Raw genomic sequence first — 12866 nt, 5'->3', positions numbered from 1 at the left:
TCGTGTCCAGATTTGGGTCGTGACACAAATATGATGCTGCTTTCTTTTGTCCTACTGCTCCTATAATCTCTTCTTTGCAAGTTGACATCTTGGCATGTACATAGCCATCTGAGAGAACTTCTCAGTATCTACTACCCACAGCACTACATACAAGGGCTCTACTGCCTTAACCACCTTGGAGCATCTGTTCCAAAAATCATTACTCAATATAATACCCTCAACACATCATCCCTTATTGGCCCTTGCATATTTAGAAGCCCTCCATTCATCAGAACTCATCATAGCCCTCAAACCAAGCTTATTATCAAGGAGGCTCTTCAATGCTATGTAGTTAGTGGCAAATCTTGTCAACCCTGGCCTAAGTAGCTCCCCTTGTACATCTTTTCTCATGAGAGCACGTACCCAAGGATGATTGTAGATGTATTTCGATACTACTTGTAGTGCGGACACTAGTACCGGACCGCCTGTTACGCGGGGCCACGGTCGTCGCAAAAGGATGGTCCAGCCACTTTCGTAAGTTGATGCAAGACGGCTACGGGAAAGAGGAAAAAAAGAAGAGAAAAGGAGGAGAGAAGAAGAGAAAGGAGGTTTTTCATTCAATCATGCATTAACCCTAATCAAGTGCATGGACCCATATATATAGGGTCACAAAATAACAAAAAGACCCCTACAAATAAAATAATCCCAAAAAGCCCTAAAATAATAATATGCAAATAAACCCAATCAACATAAAATTAAATCAATCCAGCCACAATGAAAATAGTTGGACCATCCTCCTGCGACGACCGTGGCCCCGCGTAACAGGCAGTCCGGTACTGGTGTCCACACAACTCTCCCCACGTGGGAAGAAGTCGACCTCGACGACCGCGGCTCGGTGCAGGTCTGATAATACTCCAAAAGGTTCGAATCAATATGCTGGAGTTCCTCCCATGTAATCCAAGTCGAATCGGACTCCGGTCGTCCTCTCCAACGAACCAAGAAGCGCTGAATGCTCCCAGCACTGGATAAAACAGCTTGCTCGTCCTCTCCAACGAACCAAGAAACACTGAATGCTCCCAGCACTGGATAAAACAGCTTGCCCGTCCTCTCCAACGAACCAAGAAGCGCTGAATGCTCCCAGCACTGGATAAAACGGCTTGCTTGTCTAAAATGACATCAATGAGTTCTTTTTGTGCTGGTGGGATGGTATGAAATCAGGGATAGGGGAAGCAGCGGGCTCAAGAGAGGGCTCAACGAAAGGGTCATTGGGGATGGATGTGGGACCCTTGTAAGCAACCAGATCTTCAATATTAAAAGTAGAGCTGATACCAAAATCAGATGGAAGGTCAATAACATAGGCATTCATGCCCATCCGGTGCAATACCTGGAAATGGCCCAGCACTACGAGCCTGCAGTTTCTTAACGTTAATGCGGAAAACTGCTTCGGCCGAATACGTACCATAACATAGTCCCCAAGTTGGAATATCTTATCCTGCCTATAGGAGTCAGCTTGTTAGTTTAATTGAGCATTACTTGCATAGATGCGCTTTTGGATTTTCTGATGTAACTCATGGATGTCTTGGTGCAAATGCATGTGCAGACTCGAAAATCTTAAACATGTGATGATATGGGGTAAAAGATCTAAAGGTTTTCTAGCTTTGTAACTATGCACGACCTCAAATGGATCATGCCTATGGACCTATTGACCGAATTATTGTATGCAAACTGTGCGCAAGGAAGGACTCAATCCCAATTACCAATATGTTCGCCCACAAGGCACCGTAAGAGATTACCAAGACTCGGTTGACCACTTCTGTTTGGCAGTCAGTTTGTGGATGATAAGTAGTAAAAAATTTGAGTTTCGTACCAACCGAGTACCATAATTTTTCAAGAAGTAACTCATGAAAAGTACATCCCAGTCGGATACGATGGTCTTTGGGAGGCCATAGAGTTTGACAATCTCATCAAAAAAGAGTTTGGCCACTTTGGAGGCATCTGAGGTTTTGGAACAAAGGATAAAGTGGGCCATGTTGGAAAATAGTCCACGACGACAAGAATGGAATCGTGTTTCCTGACGTACGGGAAAGACCAAGCACAAGGAATTTTCAGGCCCTCTGGTATTGGCGCCCTTATCTGCTGCCCAAATGAATTCATCCTTTACTCTGATCATGAAGCTCTTTCGCTACTTTAATTCCCAAAAGAAACTAAACTCTAGGCATGCCAAATGCTTGAGTTTCTCCAGAAGTACACTTTGTCCTCAAACACATTAGGTGCCTCCAACACTGCTGCGGAATGCACTGAAGCCATCGAGTGACCCTCCTTTCGACAATGTCTGTGCATGTCACGGGCTTCGACCGACTCATAGATGACTACTTATCTTGCTCTGATTTTGGAAAACTCTACAAAACCCTTGCTGATGGACGAGGGCCCTCGATCAATGGGTTTCACCTTCAAGATGGTTATTGTTTAGGAAAGCAAAGCTTTGTATCCCACGAACATCAGTAAGAGATTTCTTGGTGTGGAAAGTACATACAGGTGGCCTTTTCGGGCATTTCGGACGGGATAAGACCATCGAAGAAGGTGGAACGTCAATTCTTCTAGCCTCGCCTAAAAGGCACGTTGCTAAAATCATTGGCCAATGTCGAACTTGACAATTAGCCAAATATCGAAAACAGAACACTGGCCTATATACCCCTTTACCGGTACCCGATCGTCCTTGCATGACATTAGTTTGAACTTTGTGCTTGGTCTTCCCTATACCGTCAGGAAACACGATTCCATTCTTATCGTCGTGGACCGTTTTTCCAAAATGGCCCACTTTATTCCCTTGTTCAAAACCTCAGATGCCTCCAAAGTGGCCAAACTCTTCTTTGATGAGATTGTCAAACTCAATGGCCTCCAAAGACATTATATCCGACCGAAATGTATGTTTCATGAGTTACTTCTGAAAAAACTTTGTGGCACTCGATTGGTACAAAACTCAAATTTTCATTGCTTATCATCCACAAACTGACAGCCAAACAGAAGTGGTCAACCGAAATCTTGGGAATCTCTTACGGTGCCTTGTGGGCGAACATACTCGTAATTGGAATTCAGTCCTTCTTATCGCACAGTTTGCATACAATAATTCGATCAATAGTCTATAGGGCATGAGTCCATTTGAGATCGTGCATGGTTTACAAAGCTAGAAAATTTTTAGATCTTTACCCATGTCACCCCACATGTTAGAATTTCTGAGTCTACACATGCATTTGCACAACACATCCATGAGTTACATCAAGAAAATCCAAAAGCGGCATCTATTGCAAGTAATGCTCAATATAAACTACAAGTTGATTTCCCATAGGAGGGATAAGATATTCCAACCTGGGGACTATGTTATGGTACGTATTCAGCCAGAGCGGTTTCCCGCATGGAACCGTTAAGAAACTGCAGGCTCGTAGTGTTGGGCCATTTCCGGGTATTGCACCGGGTGAGCACGAATGCCTATGTTACTGACTTTCCATCTGATTTTTGGTATCAGTTCTCCTTTTAATATTGAAGATCTGGTTGCTTACAAGGGTCCCACATCCATTCTTGATGACCCTTTCGTTGAGCCCTCTTTTGAGTCCGCTGCTTCCCCTATCCCTGATTCCATACCATCCCCACTTTCTTTGCCTCTCCACCAGCACAAAAAGAACTCATTGATGCCATTTAGACGAGCAAAGCCGTTTTATCCAATGCTGGGAGCATTCATCGCTTCTTGGTTCGTTGGAGAGGACGACCGGAGTCCGATTCGACTTGAATTACACGAGAAGAGGTCCAGCGTATTGATCTGGACCTTTTGGAGTATTACCAGAGCTGCACCGAGCCGCGGTCGCCAAGATCGACTTCTTTCCATCGGGAGGAGTTGGTGCGGACACTAGTACCGGACCGCCTGTTACGTGGGGCCACGGTCGTCGTAGGAGGATGGTCCAGCCACTTTCGTTGTAGCTAGATTGATTTGATTTATGTTATTTTATTTTATGTTGATTAGGTTTATTTGTATATTGTTATTTTAGAGCTTTTGGGATTATTTTATTAGTAGGGGTCTTTTTGTTATTTTATGACCCTATATATATTGGTTCCATGCATTTGATTAGGGTTAATGCATGATTGAATGAAAAGCCTCCTTTCTCTTCTTCTTTCTCCTCCTCCTTTTCTCTTCTTCTTCTTCTTTTCGTAGCCGTCCTGCATCAACTTGCCTACTTTCTACTACTGACTTTACATTAGGTAGCTGCCCAATATCCTTCATCATCAAGTCTATACAATGTGCTGCATAAGGGATCCAATACAGTTGTAGCTTTTCCAACATTAGATCCTTTCCCGCTTTCATGTAGTTTTGCCCCATTGTCTGTGACCACTTGGACGATATACTCTCTCATCAACTATGTCCCTCATCAAGCCCAAAATATAATTAGTCATGTACTTTGTTTTGAAGCATCGACTGAAGTATGAAAGATGGTCATCCTATCACATTAGTCTAGGAAGTTAATAATGCTCCTCCTAGTAGGTCCAGACAAACCATCACACATCAATGTCACCCCATAAGTCTTCCACTCCTTTTTATAACTCTTAATCCAGGCTTTGGCACGGTGACCTGCTGCTGCAAATATGGTCCATGTATCTCATAGGGTGTAGGAGGATCAATACCTGGACATGCCTTCTACACTGTACTTATCATCGATCCAAAGTAAGTATTCGCCTCTGCCCATGCTGAAATATGGGCTAGAGTGAAACCAGTTGGAAATTGCCTCCCTATTTGTTTTTTCTGTCCTTGTTTATATAGTCATCAATCCTCAATTGCTTTAACTCAAGATCTGGATATGTTGTAGGATCTAAATCATGGATGGTGGAACCTCCAAAGCTCTTCTTCGATTTCTTCCCAAATGCACCGAACAAAGACTTGATAGAAGATCTCATCCTCATAGACCGGCTCCTCTCTAATCCAGCAGACTGTACATGTGAATGTGATCTCTCTACTACACCAAAAGCCACCACCCTTCTAAAATTGAGAGTCCCCAAACTGTGCTCTATATCTCAATACCTCCTCATGTTGCCACTGATCTTGTCAAGAGCCCCGAATAGCCTCTCATAGATGAGCTGCCTCCAAGTCATTTGAATCAGAATAACCATCGTCATCATCCAAGTCTACGCTAATATATGATTAGAGATGTCCGATGATCAAGTGCTTCCCTTCGAGCTTTGGATGCTATCTTCACCTCCTTTTCTTTTTGCAAATGCTCCATCATTACTTGAACCTCTGTGGATACCTTTGGACACTTCTTAACATCACTGAAGCCACCGACCAAGCGTTGCTTCAATCAGGTGACCTCACCTCCTTTATTTTCCAGCCCACGGTAATTATATTTCCATTGGTGGCGGTCCTTCCCCCTTTTTTCCAAAATGCCATCCAATATTTGGATCCTTCTGCTGCTTACTATCAAGCTCCATCTAGTCAAGAAGATATATGCACTCCTTGCAATTTCATAATGCATTTTAAAATAATAAAACTGTAAAATAAATATTCATGCCTCAAGATATTAATCATTCATGTAATTAATAATTATAAATATCTAGAAATTGGATTTAAGTTGCCTACACTATATCCACCCTTTTCCAAATTTATTATAATTTTTAATATTTTTTGATATTTTGTATTAAATAATAATTTAAAAATTATTAAATTTTTTGAAAATAATCATCCATGCATGTAAATTACTTAGAGATTAATATTAATTTTCCCTAACTTTATATTCATTACATTCATTAATTTTCTAAATTTTAATTATATAATTAAATATTTTAATTATATAATTTAAAAATTGAAATTTATTTTTTTGTAATTAACAAAATTCATAATAAGTAACTAGAAATTGGATTTAAGTTGCATATGCTATATCCAGCTATCCATCCTTTTCTATATTTATTATATTTTTTTCTAATTTCTAAATATTTTGTAATTAATAGAATGTATTTTTATTAATTCATATAATTGTTACTTCATAATAAGTAGTTGTATATGCTATATCCACCCTTTTCTACATTTATTATAACCTTTGTAATTTCTAAAATATTTTTTAAATTTCTAAATATATTTTGTAATTAATAAAATTTATTTTTATTATTTCATGTCATTATTAAAATTCATAATAAGTAACTATAAATTGGCTTTAAGCTGCCAATGTTATATCTACCTTTTCTACATTTTCTTTGAATAATGTTAATTTAATAGCAAATCATCCAATTTGTAACATGTGGCACAAGTATGTTGCACATCTTGTCTATCATGAACTAAAAGCTAGTATATATTTTTAAAATTAAAGGTTATAAGAAATATAGCCACATGTCAACAATAGGCTGGAATCTATTAATTCCATGTTATGGTTCCCATTTCAGGCATGAATTGAACCATATGTCAACTATGACCAATTGGTCATAGTAATCACGATATAAGTGACGATACTCAAAAAGAGGTCTTGCATTTAAGTAAAGATATCTAATATGGCACATGTTTTCAAAGAGGGCCCATTTATTAGAGGGCCCATTTATTGGAGAAACTAAAAAAAGATTTAGATATTTCTTAGCTTTTTTTTGAGAAAAAATCATTTTAGACTATCAAGTATGCAATACATCAAAAAAGAATAAACCACATCCAATTATTAAAATTCATCTACTTTCTGCTTGATCAAGCCTAGGTTCATATGTTAGACTCATCTAAAAATTTGATAATCTTACAAAAATATAATACATATTTAAAAATAAAATTTACATCCTACTCATAATATCTCATAATTTCATGCAAAAAATTTATCATAATTACCTTATTTTACTTTATTTTGGCTAAATTAATGATAGAGGAAGACCTTACCTTAATTATGCAAGATGGTTCTGATATAGAAGATGGAGCAACCTTCTTCCCTTCCTCTCCCTTCCTTTCTTCTCCTCTTTCTCTTGTTTTTTGGCTGCAATGGTAATTAGCCGATGCTTATAGCATCTCACTATCTCGATAGTGGGATCAAACTTCATAATGGGTGTTCCTTTTTTTCCAAACAAGAGGTATTTCACAGCAGATTGTTACTTCAAATCTCAAATCATGTCAACTTTCAAATGTAGCAGGTGGCAGGTATGCTAATTGAAGAGAGGAAAGATTGGTGATTGAAGGACAATGCGAAGGAATCGTGCGAATCCACCTTTTTTCCCTTCATATGGATAGTTTTTCTTTTTCTTTTTCTTTTTTTGCCTTTTCAGTTTTTTGGGAAAAGTTGGCTTTTTCTCTTCCCCATGCACACGAGGTCCACTCTGGTCTCTGAGTAGCATGTTAGAGGAAAAAAAAGGACTCCCATGCCTCTAGCACCCCGTGACTCTCATGCAGGGGTAGAGACTGTATCTTTCACACCAAAGAAGGATTCACCTTTCTTAGTGCGAATTCACCGATGGAACGCACAATCATTGCTTTGAGATCTGTGCAGCCTAATGAATGTGGGAGTTTAGAATGCTTTGAGATCTATGTGGGACGTGATCTAGTGGATGACTCGCAAAATCTTCTTACGCACTAAAGATACAACCCGAACCCCTCACGCTGGCATGTCTCTCCGAGCGGTCCACTGCATTGAGTTCCTTGAGCGGGGCACATGGACTCCATTATCCACTCATCAATAGGTTCAGCTGTTTGGGAGAAAAAAAAAATGCAGTACTCTATCGTCCTCCTTCCCGAGAGATTCATGGCGCCGTGCTGTGCTCGTGGATAAATCGGAATGTGCTTCCGAGCGATCCGAGCTCGTAAAACAGGGAAGGAGGGGTTTCTGAGCAATCCAAGGCTCTAAGCCCGTGTTGTGGGAAAAACATCGAAGAAAGAGGGGGCCACAAAATGACCTCCCTCCCACCTCCCTCCCAACGACGATGCCGATGCCAACGCATCAGCGGCAAAAAAGGTAAGTCCTTCCTCTCGACGACGAGTCAAAAGCCCAAAGCATCGTCTAAAACAAAATAAAAAAAAAGGGCACATCCTGACCAGGATGGCCGTATCGGTGCATGACCCGGTCGGGATGAAGGCGGGACGGCCAGGACAAAGGACGGAAGTGAGTTTCAAGGTCCCACACCCATCCCATATGTTGTGATCTCACTGGAACGGGACGAGACAGCCGAGATAGCCACCATCCCACTGGCACTTCAATCCTTCATTAAGAATAAAAAAACAAAAGAAAGGAAAATGATATTATATTGTGAACACAAGCATTTTAATTTTTAACCCCGCTGGTTCTTTTTTTATACATTGTAATGTCGCTACATCAAGGCCTAAAGCATTTAGAAATTTTCATTAAAAACAAATGAGATGGTACTTAAGTATTTTCCCACCTATGCAGCCAGAAGTGGTTGTATATGTATTTACTCATAGCCTGTTTCTTTTTATGTTTTTTCTCCAAATTGAAACATAATTGTAGCTAGCTTTATATTACATGTGCGCCTGTAAGCAAGGAATGCAAAACCGTCCTGAACCAGATAGTTCCGTCCATTCCGAACCGTACCGGTGGCCTACTGGTATGGTTCCAGCTTTGAAACTAGTTCGCTACCGAAGCCGGAGAAGACGAAGAAAAAGAGAGAGCGAGTGGGGGAGGGAGGGAGAAGGAGCGCTGCAGACACCTGTGGAGGGCCGGCGAAGCCCGCACGAGGGGATGCGGCCGTGGAAAAAATTCTCTTGCCGACTTCACTTAAAAATTTTCAATTTTTTTTCGTGGCCTCGGCCTCTGTCGCGCCCCCACGGCCTCCGCCGCCCCTCCGCGGCCATCCGCAGGCGTCCACGGCCTCTCCTTCTCCCTCCCTCTCCTGCTCGCCTCTCTCTTTCTCTTCTCCTTTTCCAACTTCGGCAGGTTTTCTCTCGGTACGGATCCGATTCCGAACCGGTACCGAACCGAACCAAGTGCCGACTGGTACGACACTCAGTACCAGTTCGGCAATCCTTACTTTTAAGCATGCACCCATACCAATTCCATCTGAATTGAAATCCATAAACAAAGAAGTGGCATGCAATCTAAGATAGCATTTAGATGAAAATAAGGAATGTCAGTTTTCACAAATCACATGACATTTACATCTGCTCTATGAACTTCACAAATTGGCCTATAAGTGGGCACTAAATTTGAGTATAACCTAAATTGTAGGAAAGGTTTATCAGAGAGGATTTGAATATGGAGATTCGTATATTATACAATTAGGCAACTAGCATTTGGGCTTCCAATGTTTCTTGTTTCCCGTCTCTTCTGACATTTTTGGACACGTTGAGTTGGATCTCACCAGGGTATGTACATGGACTCATAAAGTAGATATTGAAAACTTGATTTGAATCAGATTCCCATGGAAGATGATAGCATATGCATATCTTCATGTGGCTTCACATAGTAAGTATGCTTCTATCATCCCAAAGTTAAAGGATTAATGAAGGAAATGCGAGGGAAAACTGTAATAGAAGGAGAAACATCTTGAAGGTACTTTCAGAAGAGAGAGAAGAAAGAAAAAAAGTGGAGCTCCTTGATGATACTTAAAGTCAGATGATAGATTATCTTGGTAAATTAGGCTCTGAAGGGGGTTTCAAGAGAGTAGAGCATGGGAATTCATGATTTGTTGTGCCTCATTAACTGAAATACCTTAAAGTATACGAAACCTAAAGTTCACAAAGAAACCTCAAGGAGACATCTGACCTTTTTTCCAGGGAAAGATAATAACAAAACAATATCAGAGGCATGTCATTCTACTAGGGAACGAAAGAGGTGAGTCTAACATTACGAAAGACTGCTACCTCCGATTACACAAAGGAGTTATGAAAGGTGGGAAACAGTTTTGCTATAAGATGTTGATAGGAGAAAGCATTCGAATTTAGACACAGTAGGTACTAAGACTGGTGGGCAATGTTGGCTTAATATAAGATCTATTGAAGATTGAAACTGATTAAGCAAGGATACTTGATTAATAACATGCTCACTTCACAAACGTAAAACATAGTTTTCTTAAGCAATTCAAATCATCTCAGGCATTCGTATCTGCTAACCATTGTGAAAAAGAAACTGAATCAAGGTCAAGTGCATACTGTTGTCCCTACATCTCCCACCAAGTCAGCCATTTGCTCAGATCCAATGTCTGCTCCATGCTCATCCAACACAACAACCTAGATGAAATGGAAAGAAACATAATAACATAATAGCTACAAGGCAAATATACAAGCAATTGATCTGAAGAATTTGTGTAAGTTGAGTCAGACTTAAACACACAATTTGAGATTGACTTGATCTATCCTTGATTATTATTTATTCCTATTAATGCCTAGATCCTCCAATATCACAAGTTCTTATAGTTTGGGCAGACTACACATTAGAGAGTTTGTTAATGATTGTCATTATGTTTTGATTTGCCATGATTTTGTTGCGGAATTCATGTAAATCTTCTCTCCATTCCGTTTCTTCCAATGATTATCCCCTTTTCTCCTTCTCATTGTTCACTCAATGAGTACTGATATTTGGGAAAGTCACCATATCAAGATGGTAAGTGCCATAGTAACCTTCGGTTAATCAAACAAGTATCTGTTATATGCACTGCGCCAATCATAAAGGGAAAACAAAATGAAGATGCTTGTCAAATTAACCGGTATCCTGTCAGGAGAAACTGTCAAGATGGAGCAAAGAAAAAAGAAAGGAATGATCTGAACATGGCAACCAAAATGTTTCAAGGTCATACCCATTCTCCAGGCTTAATTTGTTGCATGATAAGCATGTCTTCAGCTTCGATCTGGGCCTTCACATTGCTGCTTGAAATGTGATCATATCAACCTTAAAATTAGTAAGAAAAGGAGAATATTAAATAGATTGATCATTCTGTTAGTTCTCCTACGGCCTTATCCAATAACATCTAATATGGCAAGAATCAACTCTGATGCTGAGCCACAAGTGGGGGGAAAAAATTCAAACACATTGGATATCCAAACTGCAGCCAAAAAAATCGTGCAGAAGGAATAAAAAGGTGAACAATGTGTCACTACCAAGGACTGCACGACTATGGGTGCTAAGATGCAATTCAGAGATTTTCTCAAATGTTCCTAAACTTTAGAGATTCATACATCAAAACAAGATACTGAAAGGCCAATCCTTTCAAAATTAAAGTACCCTTCACAGAATAAAGATCAGCTCATGCATCTATATGAAAGATAAGCATCGAATCATACAAGAAGTGGCTCTATTATCAATGTAGGATAAAATTTATCTCAGATATCCATTTCTTTGTTTGGAGGGGGGAAAAGAGCATCTTGTGTACCCAGTATTCTTTGGATTAGATTTGATAAGAACGTCCTCGATGCTGCAATAGTTTTTGAGCTTCTCCTTGTACTCTTCGACCAGAAGTTGGACCCCTTGAGACCTCCTCTTGCCCACCGTCAATACCCGCACAGGAATTGCTCTCTTGACAATATTTTTAAATCAAATTAAAAAAAAAAAAACATAAGAAATCTGTTTGAGAGTTAGGACGATTGTACAAAATTCTATCGAGACCTAACTTTATATTCAAAGTTTTATTTCGATTATCTCCATCAAGAAACCAAATTCTCAGCATTTCAGGAAAATCCGGAAAAAAGAAAAAAACTAGAAAACCCTAATTAGGGTAAAGTCTATTGGTTGGTCTATGGAAGACAGGAAGAGAGAAGAAAAGAATTGAGTGGAGGCGGCGACATACAACGGACTGACCCGAGTACTTGGATCTTCTCTCTGCCGAAACAAAGAAAGAAAGAAATTTCCAAGAGTTTAGAATTCGTATTCGTTCCATGGGGGAAGAAATACAAAGAACTAAATATCTAAGTCGATCAAATAAAGATTACCGCTACCCGGGAAAGGAGCCGCCGCGTTCTTCTTCATCAAGAACGAGAGATGGGCATGGCAGTAGCACCTCGATGCGACTTCCATTCTGCCTGACCGAAAGAGAGAGAGGTTTCTATGTGATCCCTGGGAGAAATATGGAGGAAAGAAACAAATCTTCACTTCCGAACTTCCTTGGCTCTGGATGTCATGGGCAACGGTCATCACGGTAACCCTCCATAAAAAACGCGTAATCTTATCGGCATCCACGTTTTTCGCACAACGATTCAACTAATTAAAAAAAAAAAAAATCCAGTTCCCTGAATTGATATTTTATTAAATAATTTTTTAAACAGGCTTTCTTATTTATTAAAGATTATAAGATTAAATACATTACAAAAAATTCTCTTTGGCTTTTAAATTTATTATATTTACCACAAATAAATTATAATATCGGCATTTACAATCAATTAAGATTAACGATATTAGTGAAACTGTTCACCTCATATAAGAAATCAAAAGTACTCATGAGTGGAGAGGAAGATACATTACGTTTTTTTATGCTCTTGAACAGCTATTATGTCACTTAAGATTATTTTGATTATTTTTAATTTTTTTTCTAACGTAGTATTTTGGTTTCATTTAATGTCGAATAAAAATAAACTTCAGAGACAAGTGTAAATTTTCAAATTATTGGCTATAAGTATAATTTATCCTAATTTTAGAAAAAAATTGTAATTTACTCTAAAATATTTTATTTTTTTTTTATGAAATTCGGTATGCAATTCCACCATATTGCTCGGTTCAACTCTGTGTTAGATGGGAAGTTGAATGGATCATCCAATAGGATGATGTAGAATTACTTGTGTTACTATTAATCCTTTGAGATGAGTCAGAACCTTAGTTGTTGTTAGATAAGTCTTCTCCAATAACTTGTCCTCTACACATGTCATTTAGGCTACACTAGGAGCCTGACTTCAGTTTTCTGCTTCATGGCTCAGTAGGTAAAGCTAGCTTGTTTCCTTTTCTATTTGA

The 12866-nt window shown here is 39.3% G+C and overlaps 1 protein-coding gene across 2 annotated transcripts; it reads right to left on the bottom strand.

Moving 5' to 3' along the window:
• Positions 1 to 6617: 6617 nt before the first annotated feature.
• Positions 6618 to 12088, bottom strand: LOC120111487 (putative RNA methyltransferase At5g10620). 2 transcript variants are annotated; one of them, XM_039128550.1, is made up of 6 exons: positions 11861 to 12088; positions 11713 to 11744; positions 11299 to 11441; positions 10726 to 10792; positions 10082 to 10159; positions 6618 to 6962 (listed from the first exon to the last, which is right to left on the bottom strand). In XM_039128550.1, the coding sequence occupies exons 1-6, from the start codon at positions 12054 to 12056 to the stop codon at positions 6870 to 6872; spliced, it is 609 nt and encodes a 202-aa protein (XP_038984478.1). In that variant the 5' UTR covers positions 12057 to 12088; the 3' UTR covers positions 6618 to 6869. The 2 variants fall into 2 exon arrangements, with proteins under 2 accessions (XP_038984478.1, XP_038984473.1); XM_039128545.1 differs by having other exon boundaries at positions 6623 to 6962; positions 11855 to 12085.
• Positions 12089 to 12866: the final 778 nt, after the last annotated feature.

Source organism: Phoenix dactylifera, chromosome 1 (genome assembly GCF_009389715.1).
Source record: "Phoenix dactylifera cultivar Barhee BC4 chromosome 1, palm_55x_up_171113_PBpolish2nd_filt_p, whole genome shotgun sequence".
In the NCBI taxonomy this organism is placed as follows: domain Eukaryota; kingdom Viridiplantae; phylum Streptophyta; class Magnoliopsida; order Arecales; family Arecaceae; genus Phoenix; species Phoenix dactylifera.
Note: the sequence above shows the minus strand (reverse complement) of the source record. Positions and strands in the feature narration are given on the sequence as shown.

What these genes read in the sequence shown, in the direction of transcription:
- LOC120111487 (XM_039128545.1), bottom strand. Translation starts at nt 12,056, where the DNA reads ATGACCGTTGCCCATGACATCCAGAGCCAAGGAAGTTCGGAAGTGAAG. An exon ending in AGTACTCGGGTCAGTCCGTT is followed by an intron (nt 11,442 to 11,712) that starts GTATGTCGCCGC and finishes AATATTGTCAAG; the next exon opens with AGAGCAATTCCTGTGCGGGT. An exon ending in TGGGAGATGTAGGGACAACA is followed by an intron (nt 6,963 to 10,081) that starts GTATGCACTTGA and finishes TTACCATTGCAG; the next exon opens with CCAAAAAACAAGAGAAAGAG.